At 40.8% G+C, this 25,751-nt stretch overlaps 3 protein-coding genes across 3 annotated transcripts in view; 2 read left to right on the top strand and 1 right to left on the bottom strand.

Moving 5' to 3' along the window:
• The first annotated feature begins 451 nt into the window (after window positions 1-451).
• terb2 (telomere repeat binding bouquet formation protein 2) lies at window positions 452-2,508 on the top strand. Its single transcript, XM_078285237.1, has 7 exons — window positions 452-572; window positions 1,129-1,210; window positions 1,307-1,446; window positions 1,568-1,629; window positions 1,747-1,808; window positions 1,901-1,989; window positions 2,300-2,508. The coding sequence occupies exons 1-7, from the start codon at window positions 470-472 to the stop codon at window positions 2,449-2,451; spliced, it is 690 nt and encodes a 229-aa protein (XP_078141363.1). The 5' UTR covers window positions 452-469; the 3' UTR covers window positions 2,452-2,508.
• Window positions 2,509-3,712: 1,204 nt separating this feature from the next.
• sord (sorbitol dehydrogenase) lies at window positions 3,713-8,129 on the top strand. Its single transcript, XM_071905928.2, has 9 exons — window positions 3,713-3,884; window positions 3,989-4,022; window positions 4,552-4,716; window positions 5,405-5,564; window positions 5,724-5,842; window positions 6,526-6,591; window positions 6,733-6,911; window positions 7,135-7,256; window positions 7,488-8,129. Exons 1-9 carry the CDS (start codon window positions 3,831-3,833, stop codon window positions 7,651-7,653), a joined length of 1,065 nt encoding a protein of 354 aa, XP_071762029.2. The 5' UTR covers window positions 3,713-3,830; the 3' UTR covers window positions 7,654-8,129.
• Window positions 8,130-8,381: 252 nt separating this feature from the next.
• The window catches only part of apba2b (amyloid beta (A4) precursor protein-binding, family A, member 2b), a 28,829-nt gene continuing 11,459 nt past the window's right edge, over window positions 8,382-25,751 (bottom strand). Inside the window, exons 6-13 of the mRNA XM_071905915.2 lie at window positions 23,826-23,861; window positions 20,387-20,473; window positions 14,587-14,772; window positions 12,831-13,010; window positions 11,796-12,008; window positions 11,486-11,605; window positions 10,761-10,901; window positions 8,382-9,833 (exon numbers count right to left, since the gene is read on the bottom strand). Of these exons, the coding sequence (XP_071762016.1) occupies window positions 9,762-9,833; window positions 10,761-10,901; window positions 11,486-11,605; window positions 11,796-12,008; window positions 12,831-13,010; window positions 14,587-14,772; window positions 20,387-20,473; window positions 23,826-23,861 (1,035 nt within the window). The 3' untranslated portion in view covers window positions 8,382-9,761. The remainder of the gene's footprint in view (window positions 9,834-10,760; window positions 10,902-11,485; window positions 11,606-11,795; window positions 12,009-12,830; window positions 13,011-14,586; window positions 14,773-20,386; window positions 20,474-23,825; window positions 23,862-25,751) is intronic.

The following is a 25,751-nucleotide window of genomic DNA, read 5'->3' as shown; positions in this document are numbered from 1 at the left end:
GTAAATTAATCCTTCTTTTAAAGGCCAAGTGTGTCCCAGGGGCACTGAAAATGTGCGGTGGAGAGTTTTAGTGTCACATAATAGTCCAAATCCTAGGTTCTCAATTTGTTGGTTGTCCATGTGAGCTAAACTCGTAATTGCAATAAAAAAAATATGTTGTTTCATCTCATTCATCATAGCTGATGTGCCTTAGTGTCGCAAAATGTGTGACATATGAAAGCTCAAGCTATAACTAATTTGTAATCAATTACTAGAAATTCCCCTATGGAGAAATGAATCGTGATGTTTTTTTGGTTTTTTTTTTGTCTTTGAATGCAGCCAGCAGGTGGCGTACGTTGACACTTTTCGTCACCATATTTACAACAGTATGTGAAGGCAGCAGGGACATTTTAGCGCCAAATGATACATAGCAGAACAGCCACCGTTATACAGGAAACAAAGTAGTTAGGGAGCCAGAGGACTAACCAACATGATCAATAACTCAAAACAACCTTCTTCCAGAGAGACCATGTTTCACAACCGAACTGCATGGTTTTCAAACAGCGTGAGGCAGGCATGTCACGACTTCTGGAGTAAGTGGGCTACTCTACTGTTCAGGTTGATGTAAGCTAAATTAATCACCTGCTAATGTTACCTGTATGTTAATTTAGCTAGTACTGGTGAAACAAATGTTGAATCCTTGTGGTGACAGAGCTGCAGCCACCAAACTAAACTACAGTAACGTTAGCCCTTACAGATAAACAGTCCTTATGTGCTGTTTTCTCTTTTAAAAGAGTAATCGGCCTACATAATACCACAAATAAGGTCTAGTGATCTATACTGCCTTGCAAAAGTAAACAGCAGTAACTATTTTTTGTGTTTTTCAAAGGTTAGATTTCATTATAACAAAAAATTGACCCATAGGTGCTACCAAAAAACATAATATGACGATTAAGATAATGAAGTAGGCTAATTTTTCTCTGTTTCACTCTGTCTTGCTCTAATGCAGTTACTGCCATTTAGCTTTGTAGGGCAGTATAACTTAACATAGTTCAAGTTGGGTTTAGATTGGCACTTTCGCACCCATATTTTCTTCCTATAGTTTGAGCTGGGTTGGAGTAGTTTTTGTGGTTATATATTTCCTCCTAGCATCTGAAGGTGGGACCGTTGCTAGCTGGAGGACAGCGGACTACCTGTTCAGTGAAGATGCTGCCTGTCCTGATACTCAAAGGTGAGCAGGATGACAAAGCTAAGCTACCTGAGACACTGATCACCCAACAAATCAATTGTTTTTCATCCCTCCTATATCTTCGATTCTGTATTCCAGGATATTTGAGAGTAAAGATTACCTGTGGAACAAGGTGACAGTTTTTCACAGCTTGTATCTGTCTGCCTGTGAGAAGCGTCAGAGTGTGAAGTCTCTGAGTATCGGACACTATGTGCTGCCTCCAGCCTGTGTGCAGGACGGTGAGGGATATATATATATATATATTTTAATCTTTTTTGTTTATTATACAAAATGAATTTGTGCATTTCAAAACAACAAAATCAGGAGGTTTTATGAATTATTATTATCTTATCATTTTAGAGGTGAGAAGTGTGGTTGGGAGGTTGATTTGGGAATGTGATGATGGGCAATCAATAGCTCAGGTAGGTACAAAAAGGATAACAATATAATATATCCTCATGTAGTGCCAGTGTAGATACAAAAGCAGAGAATTTCAATGGTTGTAATCAAATATATTGGATCGTTTCATGTTTCTACAGGGCTCATATAAGAGTCAAAGTTATCAGACAGATGAAGACTCCAGTGAAGTCAGGAGCAGCGAGTATGTTTTCCTTAAATCCTAATCAGGAATAAAACTCAATACATAGTTAACTTTGCAGTACACTGTTTGAATTATTATTATTCTCTTGACAGTTCTGAACAATCTGACACAGACCCGTCACAACATGAAGCCTCTCTGTGCTGTGAAGTACGGGATTATCCAGTTAATAACATGCTTACAGGTAAAATCATCCACTCTGTGTTATGTTACTATCTGGGTGTGTTGATGCTGCATTCATTTGGTTTTAGAAAATGTCTGTACTTACATTACAACCTTGCTAATCCAGACCCATCAGGAATGGAGGTCATTCAAGCCAGAGAAATATTCACTTTACTGAAATACATTGAAACTCTGGAGCAATTTGTACTGAAATTATGAAACAATCATACATGTTTCCAAAATGCCCTCGTCTGAGTGGCAGTTGGAATAAGGTTTTACTGATGTTAATGTTTAACATTAGGCATTTTTTCTTGTTGACTTGTTCACTTTAGGGTATGTCAGCATTGATAACCTGCAGAAGTATTCAGGTCACCTGTGTGATTTCCGTCCCGGGTATTTGAGATGCTCTGTCTGTAAGGCCCAGAGCAACAGACGAGGTGTTCAGCTGCACAGATCATTTACTGAGACAAAAACATGCATTTGAGAAGAACAAGTAGCGGCTATTTACAATTGCAAGCTGAAGATATGCTATTGTATTGGCAAATGATATATAGTATGTTCGTTTTCCATTTTCATTGTCTATTTGTGTGCAGTGTGGATGTATACATTGAAATAAAATAAATCGGTATAACGCTGATAACCACTTTTGTCTTTTTGTCATTTTATTTGTCAAACATGAAGTTCATGTCAAGTCTGCTAGATTTAGCATATGAATACACAGCCAAGTTCTTTGTTCAACAGGCTGATGTCCCAATGACTGTTCAATGAGTTAGTTTATGAAGTGCAATTAATGCTCTGTGCTCTTCACAACTATTACCTGGTTGGGAGGAAAGAGAAGGCAGTTATTTAAAAATAGCTTCTTCTTTTTTTAAGTTTGTTGGTTCTGCCACTGAAGGTGGAATACAACTAAACCCCCGTGACTAATATTCAACTATTCAACTAAAGGGATTACAGGCACATTCACCAAGAATGTTCTCAATGTCCATTATTAACCCGCTTCAAGAGGTTGACATGTATCTCGTTTTAAATCAATAGCTAGACATCTAATATTGTACGATGAATAGCAAAGTACACTGAATGAATAGGGACACTTTAGGGACACTCATTCAGTGCCTACACTGATGAGGTGAATCCTGGTAGAAGCCATTACCCCTTATTGATTTCCCTTATCAAATCTATACCAATCAAGATGTAGATAAAGAGAAGCAGACAAGTTAGAGAAGGGTTTTAAGCTTTGAGAAAATTGAGACATACTGTGCAAAATGGGCTGCAATTCAATATCAGCAAGATGTCCCTTAATATTTTGAACATTCTGTGTAGCCCATGGATGTATTAAACTAGGTGTAGACCCTATATGAAATTCCTCTCTGTTTACAATATATCTCTATAGAAACACTTCCTGAATATGTAGCGCCTGCTTTCAATTGGCCAACCATATGGGCCATGTGATCGTGTGCTTGAAGTCTGAAGGGGTTTCTGTGCAGATGGCACGGCGGTGTATCGTGGACACGGGCGCTATAGCAAAGAAATATACTAAGCGCACATACTGTAAAAGTGTAATGAACTAGAATTTTATGGTATTAGTGGTGAGAAATCAGTTAATGGGTCGATTTTAATTTTTTGTGCACACTTCCCTCCACCCCTTTTGAAATGGACTATCCCTCGGGTGTTTGGCCAATCACAGGCTTTGTTTTGGCACCTGCCCACCGCATCAGGAAGGTGCACTTTGAGTCTCAGCCCGCAGACAGAAGAAGAATAACAAGACAGACCGCGAATCTAAAAACTTCTCTTTGGATTCCGGACTGTGTTTCGTCCTGTCCCACCTTTTACCGTCCCGACCAGCGGCGCTGCTCTGCGTGTGACATGGAGACGGGAAACCTGTCCGTGGTGCTGCACGCGCAAGGAGACCTCAGGCTGGTATAGGACAGATCTTGCACGAACGATTCCTATTACAGTTAGTTGCAGCTCTGTGTGTTGCTTAACTGACATTATGCATCGTTTGCATTGCCAATTTCCCACAGGAGCATCGCGCCATCCCGGAGCCAGGACCTAATGGTATGAGACAAGCATTAGTTCAACTTCAAATTATGGAACATAATGTATTGCAATCTTGAACAGCTGTGTCCATGTCTCGCCCTAATATTAACATGGTGACAAAATGCACGTCCTTTATCCCAGTGATTCTCGACCTTTTTCATATCAAGGACCCCCAATGTAGTCCACATTAGGGCCACGGACCCCCATTTGATGAGATTTTGTCTCTCGAGCCAAATCTGAGAATATTCTTATTGTTAGATATGATTTTGTCCAGAACTCCATGACTCTCTGTATTGTAGGTAGAGAAATAACAGTGAAACTATGACCAAAACAGTCATTCTTCTACATTCTCTGATTATGTGAAGTTCTTGTAAATTATACAACGGTGAAGTTTAACAATTCATCAGTTTACTGGGGACCCCCTGGAGCTCCCTCAAGGACCCCTGGTGGTCCCCGGACCCCACGTTGAGAACCACTGCTTTATCCGACTATACTGAACCGTCCTCATTACGGATCCATCCTCATCGTGTCCTTGTCTCGCGCCCAGAGGTTTTGCTGCAGATGCACTCTGTTGGCATCTGTGGGTCAGACGTGCACTACTGGCAGCACGGCCGCATCGGGGACTTCGTGGTCACAAAGCCCATGGTGCTGGGGCACGAGGCAGCTGGGCGCGTGGTGAAGGTGGGCTCGGCAGTCAAGCACCTCAAAGCAGGTAGGTGGGTGTGTGAGGTAGGGCTGAAAGTCATTGACAAAAAAAATGTTTAAAGTGAAAAAATAGATATAAAAATAAGATAAAAAAAAAAAAAAATAGATGTCAGTGTGCAGGATTTACTGAGTTTTGAGTATGATGATATTGCACTTGATTCATGGACCAGAAATTACCAGCAGCTCTAACACACCTTGTTTAGAAATCCATTTTGGACGCAACTCTCTCTTAAGCAACTAATTGCAGCCTCTGCGATTTGGAAATTGCAGAAGTATATATTGCGATTTCGAATTTTTTTTTTTTTTTGTCTATTCATTGTTTAGCTCTAGTGGGTGGTGCGCGTCAGAAACGTGTAAACGAACAAAAGGCAGAGTCTCCTACAATGTGCACGGCATAAAAGTGCCATTCTGCTCAAAGGAAGATGACAAGCCTTTATGCTTCAAAGAACAATAATCATCATGTAAATAGGTTCTATTATCTACTTCCACTCTGGTTATTTTATAAAGCATACCCACTGTGATATGACATTTAAATCTATGCATTCATGGTACTGAAAGGCACTTTGGATAAAGACATCCACCCAATGGCATGCACAATACATCATTTTGACAAGATCTCACTCAACCCCCCACATACGCACAAAGTAATTGCATACATTCGTACAGCGCTGTAATCTTGAGCTTGTATTTTCTAGGCGACAGAGTGGCAGTCGAGCCAGGCGTGCCCCGTGAGATGGACGAGTTCTTCAAATCCGGACACTACAACCTGTCTCCCACCATCTTCTTCTGCGCCACGCCCCCTGATGATGGAAACCTGTGCCGATACTACAAGCACAGTGCCAACTTCTGCTACAAGTGAATAAAAACTTCCAGTGGAGCCTGATTCCATTGTTGTTCACAGGAGGTTGCGGAACGACTGACGATCTCTCTCTCTCTCTCTCTTGCTTTCCTTTGCATAATCCCTCTCCTCTCTTTCTCTCGCCGCTCTCTCTGTGTCTCTTCTCACCTGTTTAGGTTGCCTGATAATGTGACGTTTGAGGAGGGAGCTCTAATTGAACCTCTGTCTGTGGGGATACACGCCTGTCGCAGAGCCGGCGTATCTCTTGGCAGCACTGTGCTCATCTGTGGTGCAGGTAAGACTGCGCTGTCATTTCTCTATACTCTCAACATCAACAATGACAGCAGTAAACCCCAACCACAGACTTTTATATAAACCTCCCACCTATAAGGTTCAGACTGTAGACGACTTACAGCTTACAGCAAGGGCATTTCAGGGCACGCTGCAAACGAATACAATAAGCATGATTACATTTCAGAAACACGCCCGTGCAAGTAAGGAATTTAAATCAACACACAGTGGGTGTAGTCACAAAAGTGAGAATCATACTGACTCAACAAAACTCAAGTGAGGGAAAAACCAATGAACCCAAACACCTCTGGTAACAGACTTAATATTTAACATATGCTTTATGTTAGAGAAAACAAGCTTATGAACAATTGACACATCTATCCTAAGCAGTGCCTAGTAAAGTAAGTAATAGGTGAACTTTCTAAAATAAAGGAATATGTTATACAGTATAGGACCAATGATAAATGTTGCCTATGCTGCACACAGATCTTCATGCCATTGACACTCCCTGCCTTGTGTCTGAACCATAAAATGTCATTATCGCAATATTAGCCCCAAGCTCAAAATAAAAGGTGTTTTTAATCATGCATGCACATTATTCGTGTAATTATTGTAATCTTAGGTTGTTGGACATTTCTTGCGCAATCTTTACAGTAAATTTCTAGGTTATTTCCTCTCTTGCCACAGGACCTATTGGGTTGGTCTGTCTGCTCGTTGCCAAGGCAATGGGGGCCTCACAAGTGGTCATTACTGGTAAGACATACAATTAATATACACTTACTTCATCTCAAATGGCCAGTAGCATGTTAAACTGATTCTGATGGCATCTTCTTTGCAGTATTTTCCTTTGCTGTAATCCATTGTACTGTCGTAAACCACCGTTGCCGTCCTCAGATCTGTTCCCGGAGCGTTTGGCGATGGCCAAGGAGTTGGGCGCTGACTTCCCGCTGACAGTGAAGAGAGGGGACGGACCCCAGGATCTGGCCAAGAGTGTAGAGGGCATGCTGGGAGCTCAGCCTGACATTACGATTGAATGTACTGGTGTTGAGAGCAGCATCCAAACTGCCATCTATGTACGTGACTACCTACCATTAAAGACCGTTGAAATTTGTATGCAGAGTATCCCAAGTAACTCTGTACAAACTGTAGACATAAGAATTAAGATAACTTTGTCCAAGTACTGTTATTACTGGACGGTGTGCCTCAATATGTGTTACCACAGACCCTTGCTTTCTGTCATAAAACAATCTCATTCAGTCAAATAAACCAAGTGATTTCTGAGTTGTTCCCTACCAGGCAACACGCTCTGGAGGCGTGGTGGTGCTGGTGGGTCTCGGCTCGGAGATGGCCACTGTTCCTCTGCTCAACGCTGCCGTCAGAGAGGTGGACATCAGAGGGGTTTTCCGCTATTGCAATACGTAAGTAAATATCCTGTTTTGCCTTTCTTATTCCAAGTAGATCTTTAGAATCAAGTTAGAGCCAGTTGTACTGCAGTTCCTTCACATTTCACAGTCAAAAGTTTGTCTTATAGTCAAGTGCGCCATCTTGACATCAGCTACCGCCTTAGCACAAGCCCTATTTGTAAAATAAGTAGTAGATGTCAGAGAAAAAGGACCCATCAGTAAAATACTTGTCTGACTGTGTTGCAGCTGGCCGATGGCCATAGCCATGTTGGCGTCGAAGAAAGTGAATGTGAAGCCGCTGGTGACCCACCGCTTCCCTCTGGAGCAGGCGGCCCAGGCCTTTGAGACTACGCGTCAGGGCCAGGGGATAAAGGTCATGTTAAAGTGTGACCAGAACGACCAGAACCCTTGATCTGACCCGCTGCAGTGAAGCAAAACTGCGGCACAGCGTGACAGGCAGACATTCACAAATAGGACATTGACCTTAAGAAAGATAACGACGCTAGTACAAAGAGCCAGACTAACAACAACGGTGTGAATGAGTTAGACAAACAACTGCCTTAATGCCTTCAGATCAGAGACGAAGTTAAGCATCAGATGCAGCATTTCCATCCAAGTTTTAGGCCATCAGTTCTGCTGTAAGTCATTGTGTCAATGTCGCATTTTGAGCTGGCATGCAGGTTATTTTGCCCACATTTTATGTTGTACCATGAAAAACTTCATTCTGTCACCAACAGGTTTAATTATTTTATGTGTATCATTTTTATAGAATTTGTAATTTTTAAAGGCTCAAAAATGTCAAATACTTTTAACGGTACAGAAATGTTTTAATACAAAAATACTGAAATGCTGAAACTGAATCACTAAAATAAAGTGGTACGAAATACAGTATAATGCAGTTCTTAATTTTTTTTGACATAACCCGCACTAGCCAGTTTCAGGCATCAGGGGGAACCAGAGGCTCAGAATGGAAGTACATGGCAGAGAAGTCTTATCATACAAGTTCATTTGTAGTACAGAAAGCCTTCAGTCAGTGGTCAGGCCGTCCTTTCACACTGCAATTTGAGCTTTTTTAGATCTCATACAGTTTGTAGGTTGATCCAGTCAAACAAAAAACAGCCAGGTTTAGCTTAGATTTTATTATCTTGCCACAATGACTTGATACTATTTTAAGAGGCATGCACACAGATAATGTTCATATGGTTAGATTTTTAGTACAATGCATTGTAAAACCGTTACTCAGTGGTAAGGCTTTTTCTGTCACAGTGTGTGATTCACAGTTCTCTCTTTCACTCTCGAGGCTGAAAGCCGACATACAGGAGGGAAGATGTTTTTGCAGTGACTAAACCATGTGATTTTTTTTTTTTTTTTTTTTTAACATGAGCACAATACTAGACAAGTTTCTTTTTATGTACAGACATTCTAATACTGCTTATGGCAATGGAACAGCTCACACAACACAGTACATTCACAATCCACTCATAGTATGCATGAGTTTCAGTCAGGAACACTAAAGATGAACATACAGTAGAATAGCACACAAAAGAAAATGCAACTTCGTTTTTCATACACATGACTTTGATTTCAAAAGCATAATCAATGCATGTTAATAGTTCTGTTGAGTTGCTTGTTATTCAAATGTGTGTGAGAGTGTTGCATGTTTGTACATGGGATTTAGAAAAGAGTTGCACATCTCTTGAAATGACTTGCCATTCAGAGGTTGAACTTTTGTATTGCCCTAAAATGAAATAAATCAGAAGGATATGGCATTTTCTCCCTTAAAACCCCTGCTGCAAGCATTGCTTTGATTAACAGGTACATCACATCATCAACTTAGCATACTCAAACCAAACATTTTAAACACCAAAATCATTCCCCAAGACTCCCTTTTCACAGGCAATTACTATGACAACTGGCATTAAATTGTGTCTTTGCCATTATCACTGTCTGCTATCGCATCAGCAGGGAGATTCAGTAAATATATACAAAGCGACCGTGGCCCTTTCCCCATCTCCTTCAGTCACAATATTAGCAAAATATGTATTTACATGAGAAATAAATAAACAACAGAGAAGAAAATGAAACTGTATACAAGAAGTACAGTAGAAGTACCATATTACATTATATGAATATAAAAAATAAATTGTGATGCATTCACTCGATCAGTCCATACAGTCTCACTGAACTGACACACGAAAGCACAGACGAGACAAATAAATAACATAAACAATATCCACACGCGCACACACACACACACCGACTCTTCAGCTGGTCAGATGGGCAAAAGCATCTCAAGTGTCAATGAAATGGCCGTTGCATGTTAAGCACAGGAAAGAGGGGAGATGATAAACATTTGAATCATCAGCAGGAAAAAAAAAATAAAAAGAAAGATAAATGACTGTCTGAGCGCAGGGAGAAGCCGTCCTCCCCCAGTCATTGGTCAGCTCGGTTTGCCCTTCAAGATGCTGATCTGAATCCCAGCTGACAGCTCATCCAGGTGGAATGGTCCCTGTCCATCATTTATATGTACATAGGTGTCTCCTGTCCTGTTAGGAGTCTGAACATGGCTGCTGGCATCGTCTTCATGTGAATCTGCCAATGAAAGAAATGACATCGGAATCTCAATAAAACTGGCAAACTTCAGTATTTGTTTTTCTCTAAAAGAGGAAACTCATACTGTAAGAGATTGTGTGTGTGTGTGTGCAGGTTCGTTCAGGTTCATTTAGTTCTATAGCCCTTTATCACAAGCACGTCTCAAAGGATTTTACAGAGCATGAGCCTGACTACATCTAACTGAACAAAAATCAATTGTAGAACAGAGATGTAACACAAACAAGGAAGCAGAACAAAGCACAAGACACACAATAGCATGTTCATGTATGTTTTGTGTGTGAGTATGTGTTGCCAACTTTGAGAGTCCATTCTGGTGACTTTTTATGTATAAAATAACAATGAAAATATAGTACAGATCCTAGCATGCCCGAGCTGCTTCTGATGCACTGCCACCGCCCTCTTATGCTTATCTGTTTCTTTGTGGTGACAGACATCATTTTGACTCCCGTCTGCTCCACACACAAAACAACTCGACAAACCTTGCAGAAGGCAAACCCTTTCCCTTAAAAATTGTCAGTGAGAAAGGTGAATTCGACCTTGCGTGACAACTGAAACTTGCAGGTGTATTTCTTTTTCTTCAAACTCTTTATTTCTTTTTTGCGGCATACGTGTGTTTGGCTCCAACCTCCGCTGAACTAATAGCAGAACCACAGAGACTACATTTTTGGTGCAACTTTTTGTTGAGCATTTGGAAACAGCAGTGATAGTATAAGGCCAAGATTTTTTGTGTTACTATTTTTAACAAGTCGGTCCATTGGCTGGAAAAATCAGGAGGGTTGGCAAGTAAGGTATTTGCACGAGTGTGTGTATTTTATGTGTCTTTGTCCATCTGCATGTGTACGTGTGTGTGCGGAAGTATGCAGACACATATTTATGTGTACATGTGTGTTTGTATGTATGTCTAACCTCGCCAACAGAGTTAGAGAGGGCCTGGACAATCTTCTCATGTGCTGTGGCCACCACACTCTGCCCGTTGATCTCTATGATCCTGTGGCCGACACGGACCCCGCCTCGCTCTGCGATGCCTCCCCGCATCAGACTGCATATCTGTGGGGTAACACATACAAAAACAAAACAAAACAGAAAAGTACTTAGCATGTCTCAAGAAGACAGTAATATGCTCAGTGAACACCATTGGAAAAGGTCATCTCTGCAATGGCAAGGTGATGGCGTTTGAAACGGAGAGGAGGCAACTGAGGCTATAAAGGAGAGCAGAGGATGCTGGAGGACGTATAACTACATAAAAAGACAATGATAAAGTGATATCACATTAAACCCTTGCTAAAGATAATGGGATTCCTTAGGAGGGCCTGTATATGGTGTATAAATATTGTCTGAGTCAACAAGAGTAATTTATCACAATACTGCAGCTGGCACAGTGTTTGTTTAGTGCATTAGATATACTGAAAATAAAGTAATGAATAGATGAATCTAGGTTGAGACAGGGATGTAAAACATACACATACAGTAACAAACATAACATACATAACAATTTTTTCCATGGGAAAAGCACAACATGGCAGTATACTTGACACTATTTTGAAAAATCAGATCTTATGTTATTTAAATAATCTCAAAGTGCTGAATCTCAAAGTGAACCTTTATGCTGAAGGTTGGGAGAAAGGACTTACAATGCCGTTCTGGACACTGAAGCCCAGCTGATACTTAAGATCTGGTCTCTTGATGAGGACAGTGGTGACGGGAGGGCAGCTGACAATGTTCAGTTTCACCTGAACCTGGTTCTTCAAGCCCTTTAACACACACACACACACACACACACAAGGCTAACAAGTTAGAAAGTTCTCCTTTCGTTTCTGCTTCTTTCTCCATGCTTATAACAGTGGATGAGGAAGAAATGCTGTGGTTTAGTTTTTAAGCATACTGTTTTATATTCATCTAGGCTGTTCTGTGGTTCAAACTGCCTCTTCCAGTCCCTCATACCTTGATGATTCCCTGACAGGTGGCGAGCGGCAGCCCCACTAGGCTGGTGTTGTTGATGGACATGATCTGGTCTCCGATGCTGAGCTTGCCGGAGCGTGCCGCTGGTCCACCGTTCATCATGTTGGCTAAGATAACTGTGGGCAGGATGGAGCCCCAGCCGGACTCCACGATCACCACACCCAGGATCTCACCTTTACTCTTCTCCAGCTGCAGCTGTGGGCGGGAAGTGAAGGAGGGGTGGGGGGGGAGCAGAGAGAGGGAGCAGTTTTACTGGTCGGTTTTACAATTTTGTCATGTACTGGCTTGCCAAATAATGTGATACTTTATTGATTCCTGAGGGAAATTCTCTTTCTCTCTCCTGGAGCCGGTAGGGATTCAGTGTCTTGCTCATGGAAGCTTCAGCAGGCTGGATTCATGGTGGTTTCTCTAACCACCATACCACCCCTATCCATTTTGCCCAGATGGTCCCAGATGGGAAAAATGTATGAAAATCTGTCTTGTTACAAATTAGTCATGTTTCTCCAATATAGCAGTCATGTGTCCTGGTGCCCATGCAGCGCGTCTCTGTTCATACAGCAGAAACTGTTTCATGGTTTCACGATTCTCCAAAAGCTTCTGGCTAAAGGGGAAAAGCCCCGGCAGGAAAAGCTAGAGTTGCTATGCTTTGAGTAGATTTTACTGTACCATCTGCCTCATAATCTGTCTAATTAGTTAACAGCTACAGTATGCTTGTGGTATCTTCCTCTACTGCAATATGAGTCTGATTTCTGCCACAAACACACATGCAAACTCTCACTGTGTCTGTCTCTCCTTCTCATGCACTCACCCACAAACATACATCTGCAGCAAAACAAATACAAACACTACCTTGAAGTTGCAAGGCATGCATGTCTGTATTCTGTTGGAATACATGCAGTCCTCACACGGATGTACACTATGATCCGTCAGTATTATTTGTTTTGTCTTATCTTTTCTGTCTCCAAGTCTCCAGCCTAAATAAAAAAACACATTACAAGGCGCTAGATGTGAACCAACCTCTTTGCAGTTTTCAGAGTTGGAGAAGTGAATGAGGTCATCGTTGTACATCTCCTGGGTGTTGATGATGTCACTGTACTCTTTCTGGCTCAGGTCCTCGGGGTTAATGCCATTGGCTCTCAGGAACTCCTGATAAGCTACGCTGAACGCCTGGCCGATGGACTGAGCTATGAGCTGAGCCTGATGACGGGAAACAAGGTGAGAGATACAGGAAGTGGAAAACAGAAGTTAACGTATGTTTGTGATCTTGTGTCAAGTGTTAGATCTACAGAAGCTACTCTTCACTGAGAAAGTGAGAAATGAAGATACATAGAAATAAAGATAGTGTAGAAATGATTATGTGGCATCAAAGGACAATATAAATTGATTTTCATTGTCAAAGGCTATTTGTTTTCATCCAGTTACAGGCAGCTAGCACCTCTCCTGCCAGTGCCGCAAAAGGTAAACCATAAACCAAGACAAATAGAACAAGGAATAATGAAACCGGTGTTGTGTTGTGAATTACTGATTGGGTCTATTCTTACATTGAAATAGAAATTTGAAATTTGTAGAAATTTGTACATGACAATCGCCAGCATGTGCAGAGAAAGAATCTAATGGCAGACAATATGTGATGTTTCTGTCTTCTTTTATGTTTCTGTCTTCTTTTATTAGGAAGCAGTGTGGCTTACAAAGGCAGAGTGTACACAGGGTTGGTTTGCTGGCATCAAAATCACTGGGCATAGACATGGGAATCCCAGAATAGAATAGACTAGAATAGACTAGAAAACACAGGTGCACTTTCAGAACATTTTCTCTAGTTTCACTATGGAAGTCAATGAAGAAAAAAAAATACAGAAAAGTTAATCTGTGTTTCCTATAGTGATGGAAAGATGATAATAAACACTTTAAACCGCCACTGTAGCTACAATAACAGAAGCAGGATAGAAATACTTTAGAAGTTGATATATGAGTGTCTAAATGTCTGTTTTATGAAGCTGGCTGGCCTCTGAAACCTTGCAGCAAAATTAGACAGAGATTCATACTGCCTGGCACGGACCCTGAATTACTGTCTACTCCATGAACTGTTATTCATGTAGCCAAGTCTTGCTGAATCTGGTTCAACAAGAAAGCAGCGGCCCTGTGGTAAAAAAAAAAAAAAACAATATTGCCAATTTACATCATTTCACTAAACAGTGGGTTGGGCTCGCCCACCTGCATCATGCTCTCAGACTGTTCCACTAAGTTTCTCTAATCAGTTATTGAATTATTTTTATCATTTCCCTATACATATATTGGCATAATTTAAAATGATTTAAAACTTGGCACTTTCAGGCTTAATAAGGAGCAAACAGTAGAAAACTGTTCAGGATAAACAAGTAAAATGATGCCTTGTAGGCTAGTGGAAGAATGAATATGAAGAATAACTGGCAAGCTGGGATAACATCTGACAATTAGCTAATTGATAAGGCAATGACGAGTGTCATCTTTCTTTTGCCATCTCGTCTCTAAAGATTGTCATTAGTTTGCATGTTGTGAGGTCGGAGTGATTCATCCGCCAAATGAGTCACCATTCATTATGACAATTCAATTCAAACTTCAAACTTTATTTCAGACTCAGGGTCCAGGGCATGACAGAAAGACAACAATCTCACTTCCTTTAGAAACCTGTCATCCATATAACCTCTCACCTGATACTAAAATAAACACATAAACAACTGACGCAGCTGGTCCATGAGCCTGCAAACACACAAATCACAAATCAAGAAGCACTTACGTCCTCAGACTCGAAGACATGGCAGATCATCTTGTACTGCTTCTTGGCCTCGGGCGCCCCAGGCGTGGTTTCAATACAGTCCTGGGAGGCTGTGCGGGGCATCCGGCGTCTTGCCATCAGAACCACAATGTTCCCAATATCAGCAATGTAGGATATAGTGCGGAGCGCGTTGTCCATCATCGTTTCCTGTAGGCACACCAACCAAAATCACATTGTATGAACATATGTACAACAACAAAAATTCAAATTCAAATTCAAGCCAAAGTCTAACATGCTGGCGGCTCTATTCGTGGAGCCATATAATAGAGAAATTACTACATCCGAATCAGACATTTTAACATATAAAATTATACGATAATACTACACCATATTTCAGCTTGGCTATATCACACCCAGCTTCCATACATGTTTATCTGTGTCCCGCTGTATACAATGTCATCTACTAACATGGCTACGTGTCTTTGAGGATCATTTTGTTGCAGGGCCCTACCTAGCTTTGTACAATATCAGGGACTTAGCCCAGTGACATATCCCTCGCATGGGGTCCGGTGGATATACTGCCCCAGGGGAAAATTTTAGATTTTCAGTGGCTAAATCCATCAATCAGGTGCAACTTCAGAGACTACATCACTGAAAAACATTCTAGGGAAAAGCATAAAAATGAAACGACCAAGGTTATCTTTGTGGAAAAAGTCATGCTGTTTTAAGTGAGATCAAAGATGTGCTTTCGAATATTGATCTTTGGAGATCACTGTGAATACAAAATTGGCTCAATTGAACTGACTGGTAATTATCCAGGTTGTGCCACTGGTCAGTTTCTTTTCATCAGTAATGTACTGAAATGAAGTCATATTGGGTCCCTTTTAATGTCGTACCTGCTTTCATGATAATGTTAGGGAACAGAGTAAGATGCAAATGTTCTTGGTAGAAAGCATATAGGCCTAATTTTTGATTGCATATACAACTATAGTTTGATTATAGTCAAATAACACCAATGTAAAGTTGATCTTGAGTGCATGACAAGTTCATCCAAATAACATGAACAGGTGCATAGAAAACTCAGAAGGGTTTTGATATCAGGGTGGTTTTGTTGATGAAAGAAAAGGTTGCATGTAGCTTCAGTTATTTTCAGCATGTGATTTGATGTTTGTTTACCCAGACTAATAATTATCTTAGGTCATGGGTGTAGATTTTCTGAGGAATGTTTTTGAAGACCTGCAGTACATCGTCCCTACCATTTGTTTCAGCGGCTCCATAAATGGTTAGCTCAGTGTAATAAAAGGTTAAACTCACTGTTTGCTTTTTTGAGTTTGCCTTTTAACAACAATAAAGACATGACAAACAACACAGGTGTGTGTAACTTACACGCAGGTTCAATGGAAAATATGCAATTACCTAGCCCAGCTGCTTAACTTAAGGCACCATGAACTAGGAACTGTAGTAATATTAGCCTTTCTAACCAACTTTTTGTAAAACGGCCACCAACGTTTTGCAATATTGTGGTGACTGACTCAAAGTGTCCAGAGCTATAGCCTAATATCCAGGTCCTGTCACACCGCTGGATGCTGCCACAGAGAGGATGCCAGGGCCTTTATCAAGGTGTTAAAATGTAAATGATAAGTTTTGGGTTTGATAAACAATAAATAGAGTATCATCACATTTGTTATTGATGCATCAATATGAGGAAAAATCTAACTTTTACCATATCAACACAAAACAATGCATCTTAGATGGAATTTCATGTATTTTGATCACTTTGTTTTCAGTAGACTTCAGCATTTTTGCCATGTCCCCAACTGCCAACACATATAAGCTATTGTACTTACAGCAGATATGTTTGCTAAGTACGTATATATTCATATATACGTACTTGAATATTTACTTAAATCTACCTATACCTACAAATATGATCTACATTTACTTGCATCCCTGTCTCTCCCTCTCCCTCTCTCTCTGTGTTGTAAAAGGCCGCTATCTTCAATTACTAATATTAAGTAATTGTTATTTTTGAAGCATTGTTTGCTTTTATAGGGGAAGTTTTCATTTTGAGTGCAAGCCTCAAACTACATTTACAATACAAGCTATCAATACTATCAAAGATTTGGAAATGATATAAATCTTTAAGGGTGTAATCTGTGGGGTTGTTGAGGGGGATTTGTATTTGTTGATGTTTTATGGTAGTATGTTTAGTTTAATTTAACTTTGATTCATTTCATTTCACATTACAGCCTGCCTAGAGTTGTTCTTATTGTGCATCAATGCCCAAAACCCCATGCAAGCTGTAGCATGCTTTTCAATTGCACAATAAAGGCTTGTCAAAACTCTGAATCTCTCTCAAGGGTGCCAGTACCAGTGGCAAACAGATGGAAGAGGGAAGAAGAGAGACACTGCATTGCAGCACGTTAGTTTCTGCCAGGCGGCTGCCCACTCACACACACACACACACACACACACACTCACGCACACACACACACACACACACACACACACACACACTCGCCCTGACACTCTGCTGCTGCTCAGTCAGCCAGACAGCAGCTCAGATTGAAAGACTGCAAATGAATCACCTATCCCATATATATTTAAGTGTTACTGTGAGCACAAAGCTCTTTTCACGATCCCAAGAACTTCAACACTCCCAGAAGCATTTGTGCCTCAATCAAAGACTCCACCTGTGTGACTACTTTTACCACTACTTCACACAGCTGGTTGTTATAGAACTAAAGCAAGAGAGATTCATCATATGTTACACTGTGATCCAAGAGTGGAGAGAGGGTTTGTTAAAAAACTTGAATAAGAGAAAATCCATCAGATAAGACCTTCAACCGGACAAGTTCAGCCTGTCTTTTGAGTTCCAGGGTGTGTCAGGCATGTTACTGTAATACACTTCCTATTAAAATCAATGAGAACAACATTATGTAGTCTATGGTAACCATGTGTACAGCTTTTTTAACAAATGAGGAATTGATTGCAGGTGGTGTCATTGTTAGGTATGGGACAATATATAGAAATTCAATACATTGCAAAAAAGTGACAATATGCTTTGTGGGGCAGAAAAATGAATCGCAATATTTTATTCTGCTGTAGTAATCACAAATGAGATGGCTTGACCATCACAATTTCACAAGCTCTCCATCCAAATTATATTATTTGCACTTTGTAATGACATGTATAAATTGTTATTTACATTCTAGTAAGCCAGTGCCATTGCTAGAAAGGTTTGTGGCTCAAAAATAAACATAATTTTGCACAGTCACACTTTTTTGTCATTGAACTTTTATATATTACGTCGTATCGTGGTTGTATCGAACCATGAAACCCCATATTGCGTATCGAATCGCATCGTGAAATAAGCATATCGTCAAGGGCTGAAACGATTCCTCGAGTAACTCGATTACTAAAAATCATCGATGCAAATTCTTTGCATCGAAGCTTCGTTTAATCCATATAACTATATACACGCTCAGTGTTTCGCACGGATGATTATTACTGTTGCACAACACGCTGGAGAAAGAGAGAGAAAATAGCGAGGGGCGAAGAGAAGAGACAGGCCAGAGAAAACGACAGAAAGTGTCCAAAGTTTCGGATCCAGTGTTGCCAACTTGGCGACTTTGTCGCTAGACTTAGCGACTTTTCAGACCCCCCTGGCGACTTTATTTCTCAAAAGCGACTAGCGACAAATCTGCCGACTTTTTCTGACCATGGGAAGCAATGTTAATGTGTTGAATCCCAAAGCATTTGGCAATAAATTGGTTCGGCTGATGCCGGTTTTCTCTACTTGCTTGTCTAATCCAGAGAGGTCTGACGGTCACAGCGCTTCCCACACACAGCGTAGCTCCCTCCCTCCGCTGAGAGCAGGGACTGTAGGATAGGGTCCACTTGTAATTGCTACCGGCGTACGCCGAAACTGGCCCGGGTGGGCGGAGTCAGCACTTAATATTAAAACGGGATGAGATGAGGCTAGTAAAGAATGCACGTTAATTATGGCTATATGTAATGGCTAGTTAAGAACGTAAATCAATATGGTGGCTAGTTATGATGTCCCTAAGTTAGCTAAGTTTTGCTGAAGAAAATAACCACAGAAAATAAAATGCTGCAGTCAATTTGTGAAAGCCTGAGTTTCATTCATGTTATTATTATGATAGTCACACACACATACACACACACACACACACACACACACACACACCCCACACACACACACACACCTACTCCCCTCACAGTGATGCATAAAATACCCCAGAAAGCAAAATATCAGGTGGTGTAAGTAGCAATTGGAGCCTAAAATGCACCAGTCCAATACAGCAGGTATATTCAGTTTAGTTTGATTGCAGTGAGTAGGGTCAGCAGGTGTAGGGCAACCCTTCAACATAGCAAATAAATGTACATTAGCCAGTCTTATGAACTTGTATGATATTTAGGCCTAGTAATAAATATCAATAATAATTATTATTTCACCTCGTTTTCAGTAAATCACAGTGTCGTATGGACAGCTTCGTGCGGACAGCTTTTCTCTTTTGTATATTTACTATTGCTCTTTAATAAAGCAAAAGTATTTCTTATCCGATTACTCGATTAATCGATGGAATAATCGATAGAATACTCGATTATTAAAATAATCGATAGCTGCAGCCCTAATATCGTCCCATCCGTAGTCATTGTTGGGATATTCATACAAATGTTCAACTATTAAATACTCTCATACTGAACACAAGATATCTGCTTCTTTACTGTAGCTCTGCGATCAAACAGCTTGCAGTCTACATTCTCTCTGAGTCACCCTCCATGGACAGATGTTCACGCAGCTTTTTGGCTTTACAAAATCTATTCTTATCCTCGCTCAAAGGGAATTCTGATAAATACATCATCAGATTAAACAAACAAATACTACAATCTGTGATGGAACGTCAGGAGAAGGAATGTGCGTCAATGGTGAAGTCATGACAGGAGCATTTGTCGATAGTCAGCAGACACCAACACACACTCGAAAACCCACTCTCCTTCTGTATAGGGCCTTGTGTAGATCAATAGTTAAAGTATGGCACTGACACTGTCGGTTACAGTGATATTCCATTTAGTTTTAACATGGAGGTTATTTGGCACTTGACCGGCATGAAAACCAGAATATAAACTACTCACCAAGATCGGATGCAGCTGGACGTTTGGAAGTTTGTAGCGTTCAGATTTTTACTTCCCATTAATTTGAATAGCCTAGCATAACAAAAATAGCCTGAAAACTGACATTTAATATGTTTGTGAACATATTCAACAACAGATCCCGCTACTGTAATTTTCAATTGACTGTTGGTCAAACGTTTTAGAACATAATTTTGCCAAATAGCATTTTTATTGATAGAAGAGAACATAGCGAAGGGATACCATTTAGGAGAGATAGTTCCTGTTTGGGAGACCAGATCTACTTTTATTTTTGAATACCAATTTTAGTGTACACCAAGAATAGAAATGCAAAATGACGACCGAACAATTACTGCTTTATTGTCTTAAAAGCGGGATATGTTGTTGAATCTGTTCACAAACATGTTAAATGTAAGTTTTCAGGCTATTTTCGTGGCCTCATTGAAACACTACAAATGCTACAAACTCATCCCAGCTGCATCCCATCTTGGTTAGTAGTTTATATTCTGGTTTTCATGGCGGTCAAGTGCCAAATAACCCCCATGTTAAAACTAAGTGGAATACTGCTTTAAGGGCTTGATTCCCACAGGTGATGTAAGACACTTTGGATAAACACGTCCACCAAATAGAATATGTAATGTCTTCTGTGCTTGCTGGCACTCACCTGTGAGTCTGCATTGAGAACTTTGATCCTCTGGGTGGAGATGAACAGGTCGACCTCAGTGAGCGTCTGAGCATCTCCGTCTGGGCTCTGCAGTAAACCGAGACACAAACAGCAGAGTGGGTTGGTCAGATCGCCTCCTTGCTCTACATAGACTTCAAGTGCTTTGACTGTACAAAGATCCTTGTATCAAGGCTGCCCCTTCTGATATATAACAATTCTCAACTATCTAATGTCTTTATTCGATCTACACTACCAGTCAAAAATTTGGACGAACCACATTTTTCTTTATTTAGACTATTTTCCACATTTTAGAATAATAGTAAAGACATCAAAACTATGAAATAACACAAATGGAATTATGCAGTGACCAAAAAAGTTTTAAACAAATCAAAACTATCTTATATTTTAGATTCTTTAAAGTAGCCACAATTCATACATAGGCATCAACTTCACTATTTATATTTGTCTAAGAAACAAATTTCAAGCATTTAAGCATAAGCCTTTGGATCAAAATGGCTTTAAGAGAATGAAAAACATAGTACATTCAATCAGGTGTGTCCAAACATTTGACTAGTAGTGTAAGTAAATGATATTTTAGAATATCCAAAATGAAAACAGCCATGTTCGCAACGGTGCATGCATACATTGCATTTGGGGTTCAGTTAGGTAATAGCTGGGAGGTTGGATGGGACAGAGGGTTAAGCCTAAAGGTGAGGAGGGAAAGGCATAAAAAGCGAGCGGGACAGTTGTTTGGCAGTGGTGCTAGTTCACATCAGCTGGCCTGGCGTGGGGACGGTGAGCTGGCGCTGCAACAAGAAACAGCTTAGCACTAAACCCTTACCAGCTGGCTGTTACGCCAGCGAATGCCATGCAGCTTCAGCACAGCACAAGCCTGCACACATTTCCCTCTAATCGCTGTGCACTGCAGACTAATGAAATTATGTTTGATTTTGCTTAATTAAAAAATGCCTGATGCATTTAAAATGAGGCAGCAGTCCTAAAAATATTATTAAAGCACATAAGCATAGCTGTAATGAAATATTTAATGTAATGAATTGTGCACCGTTTATTTTAGGATGTGGTTAATAACATTCATTAGTACTTCCTTTTTTACTCCTATGAAGCGTATGACGATGTGAGAAATAAAAACATTTTCCCCTCCTGTGTGTAGTCTATGGTCTTCATGTTTTTTTTCACTGAGGGTTTCTACAAGCGCAACACAGGAGCTGCAGAGTAGACAGCCATGGGATGAAACTCATTAAAGGAAAAATCCACCCTCAGATACTTTTACACTGCGAGATATTATCTTTTTATGATGTTCAAAGCATTCCATGAGTTATTTTCTGATGAAGTGTTGTAATTTACTTTTTTGGTGGACCCACTTTCCCTCAACTTGCCTAGTCTACTTCTACTTCAGAAGTAGAAGTTTCCCAGAATGCCTTTCGACAACCCCCGAAGAAGGAATGTGAACTTGTTTTTAATCAAATGTGGGCAAATGGGCATAGAAATATAGCCAGCCAGCCAACTATTTTGTGAACACTGGGGCTTGTCTATGATCGCGGCCACGGCCCTTACTCAAAATGCAACATGTGTCATGGCTGCATTGCATTCTGGTCTATTGAGGCTTCTGTCAGTGGAGAAATCAGTATCTCTTCCTCTTCTACGATGAATTTCTCCTTGTATGATTGTTGAACATTGGTGCAAAATGGTGAGTCTAGAAAGAAGCCCTTTCTCTTTAATTCTGAGGGACTGACACCAAAACCTGATGTTCACCACTGATATTTCCTGCCAAACTCCACTGTAGCTGTGCTGGAAATATCCGAACACGACTTCACGTTATCTACACTTGGCCAGTTATCCACAGGACTAAGAAAAATACACCACCAAACAGCAAAATGGGACCAGAAATGGAAGCTACATCACCAATATCTGTTCTTTAAACTGTTTAGGGTGGATTTTTTCTTTAAGCTCTCCTTACTCATATTATCAAGCACAAAATGCAGACAGAGCTGAGTTTTTTACAGATGATCCTTCTCTACACTGTATCTCAGCATCAGTGGAGTGTAGAAAAGTGAGATACGAAGATGGAATAAAAAAAAAAATTAATCCATGGAAGTGTTGTAATCAACCAAAAATACTGTGCTTGTACTGAATGAAAATCTCCCCAATACATAATTAAACTCACCAGGGTGTAGCAACAATAAGTGCAAAGTGTCCAAAAAATAAGTGTTTACAAAAATAGTTCTAGCACCTGACATAAATTTTGCATTGGGTTGAGTGATGTGCTGACATTTCCCGCTGTGTTCTTGACTTAAACAGTGTTGTGTCTCTTTTTAATTTACATTAACATTTCTTTACAGTGTTAATATGGGCTCTCGTACAAATGGCGTATTTGTGGGTTTGTGAGTATATTCTCTTGAAAAAGATTGTTCCAAATAGAGATAAATCCAGCGCTCAATTACAGGAGAAAAGAGTAGAACACTTTTACACTCACTCACAACACTGATGTACTAGAACTACTTATTTTAGTACGTAGCCTTTCTACATTTTGTACTTACACTGTGTTGTTACACCTTTATAAGTACATCATTAGGACTGGACTGTAATGTAATCCATAAATGAACCATGTATCCCATACTGTCCTTCAGAATTCTGATGGAGAGTCCACCCTGCACCCTAAAATCCCATTCAGTCCCATTAAGATCTAGTGAAGGCACCTGGCCTCAGCTTTGCTAGCAAGAAAGACAAATTAAAAAATGTTTGAAAGAAAAATATTGTTCACAACCAGTAAATATGACATCTGAGTAATTGATGATTTGAAATGCTGAGCATTTTTTTTGCTAGTATGGCAGTTTTTCCCAAACAAAGCAAAGGGGTGGAATACTCATGAAAAATAGATTTCTCTGATATTTTAATTATACTTTCACATACATTTCTACCAATTTATTTTCACTTTGATAGAACAGGGAACTCCTGAATAAATACATTTTTGCATTAACTTAATAGCACAATAAAATGTGCAAAACGTCAAGCGGTCTGAATACTTTTACAAGGCTTTGTAATACAGTCTAGAGATTCACCCATGGTGTCCCGATGACTAATCTTCTCCTGCCACCTTATGGTCACAGTGGTCGCATATAAATTCATGTCGATGTGGTTTTGAGTGTGAAGATATGGCGCTCTGTGTATGGACTAAGATAAATTTGGCTTCAAAGTCGGCCAACGCCTTAAAACACTGTCCAAGTCAATCAACCAAGAATTATATTTCCACATTCAACTGATGTATGAACGTGACTAGTGTGCGAGAGGAAGACGGGACGGGATACACAGAAACACACACACACACACACACACACACACACAAGTGAAATGAGAAAGGAAAAGTGAGGGTGGAGTGCGGGTGGCCATAGGTCTTCCTTTCGATCTGATTTTTACACACCGCCTTTTTCTTGATTTTGGCAGCCTTCTGAACCCTCTGGCAGGCAGGCAGGCAGGCAGGCAGGCGTTGGGACGGGACAGGGTCAGCAGATACAGGAGCACCAAAAACAGGAGGTAGAGGAGGAAGAGGAGGAGGAGGAAATAAAGAAGGTAAAGAAAAGAAAGTAAGACAGTAAAACCCCAAACCAAACAGCAGGTGTGCTATCGTTGGTCTCAGAAAGAGAGAGAAAGAGAGAGACAGAAAGAGAGAGAGTGAGAGAGCAGGTGTGTGTGTGTGTGTGTGTTTGCGGAGATAGCGATGGCACAGCCGTGTTGGTTGTCAGATACAAATCAAAACAGCAATTACAGAGGGTAATAATTGCTCTTTTTTCCTTTAAACACAACAAATCAAAAAGCGTGCAAAGATGAACTGACATTGTTCCTGTGTTCTTGACATCTAAATAAAGCTGTAGGTGTTTATTTCTTCTTATCAGTTCAACATCCTGATCTGAGGGGTCTTTGGTTACATGTGCAGAGGTTTTCATTTACTAACAAGGGGACAGATGAAAAGCCTCCCTCGTCTAAAAGCATTACAGACGTCCCATCGGAGACTATTCTTATCAGCGTCCATGTTTGCGTCACAGTCTAAACGCTATTACCAGAAAAGACTTTCTGTGGAAAACAATCAACACAACTCAGAGAGGCAGGGGAGGGGATGGAGCTCAGAGCGAGGATTTAGACTGTGCGCTCGGGGCTTGTCCTTGGGGCAACATCGAAAAATTACAAGGTCTAGTCACGACTTTCAGAATTGAACAACCTGGATCAAGATGGGAGCGGTGTTTTACACAAGCAGCGTGCTTGCTTAGTTCATAAGTAATTCCAGTCTCGTTGCGGGTCCTACAGTTGTTGAACTTCTGTACTGACAATGGTAATCTTTAGACCTTGGGCTGGGTGGCCCCGCTGTGTCAGGTTCAAACTGAGCTGTCTCTATGGAGAATGATCCTGACCTAAGGTACATTTCCCAGTGTCAGACTGGATGTGCCGAGTTGTAACCAGCGAGACAATGTGGGTGGGAGAGCAGAGAAAAAACGCCCCAAGGGGACGAGGAGTCTTTTGAGGGTTTTCTCCTCCGTGATCAGCAGACATCTGAGCCTTTCAGCAGCATCTAGTGCTCTGCCGAGGAGGAGCCGACGAGAGGGGAGATAGACAGGAGGAAAGAGTGAGTGGGCGATGAAGCTGCATAAATATTACATCAATAGGAGTGAGCATCACGCCGAAAAGATCTGCATAAATAAACCATACAGGCTTGTTACGATTTACCTGGCGTACTGTGTTCCCTTTCGCTCAGTTCAGCACTACGGGGTCTAAATGCCAAGGACAACATCTTTGCTTTCCCGTGGCTGTGTGTGTGCGTCTGTCTGGGTCGATTTGGAGCAAATATAAGGACGCGATTGCACAGTACTGCATGTGTGCTTTGTGTGCAGACAAAGATTAAAGTGTCAATTTCAATGTCAGAGATTAAATGTCAATTGCCGTACGATCAATCTGTTCAATCACACATGAGGGACAAATCAAAGACAGAATGAGCAACTTCTTGTTCCATGGACCTAAACCAAGGAACAAAAAACACAAAAAGGTGATAGCTAACTGTTGCCATGGTTTCATACTCATAAGACTTTTTGTAGGAAGGGAAAGTGTGCATGAGAGAGAAAAAACACAGATTGGAGAAGTGTGAAGCGGTGCTAGCCAACATCCACATTCTGAGGAGGAGGGCTTTTAGACTGAGACAAGCCAGCAGGCCAGAGGGTGAAGGCTGGCCACAGGCCAACTTCAAGTCACCTGAGTCTTATGGCTGCTGAGGCAGACAGAAGGACAGGGGACTAGGGAGTGTGTCTCTGTGTCATAACACCGCCTCCTAACATAGTGCAAGGAAACAGCTGACGACATC

Source organism: Centroberyx gerrardi, chromosome 1 (genome assembly GCF_048128805.1).
Source record: "Centroberyx gerrardi isolate f3 chromosome 1, fCenGer3.hap1.cur.20231027, whole genome shotgun sequence".
Lineage (NCBI taxonomy): Eukaryota > Metazoa > Chordata > Actinopteri > Beryciformes > Berycidae > Centroberyx > Centroberyx gerrardi.
The sequence above is the reverse complement of the archived record's forward strand: the minus strand, read 5'-3'. Positions and strand labels throughout refer to the sequence as shown.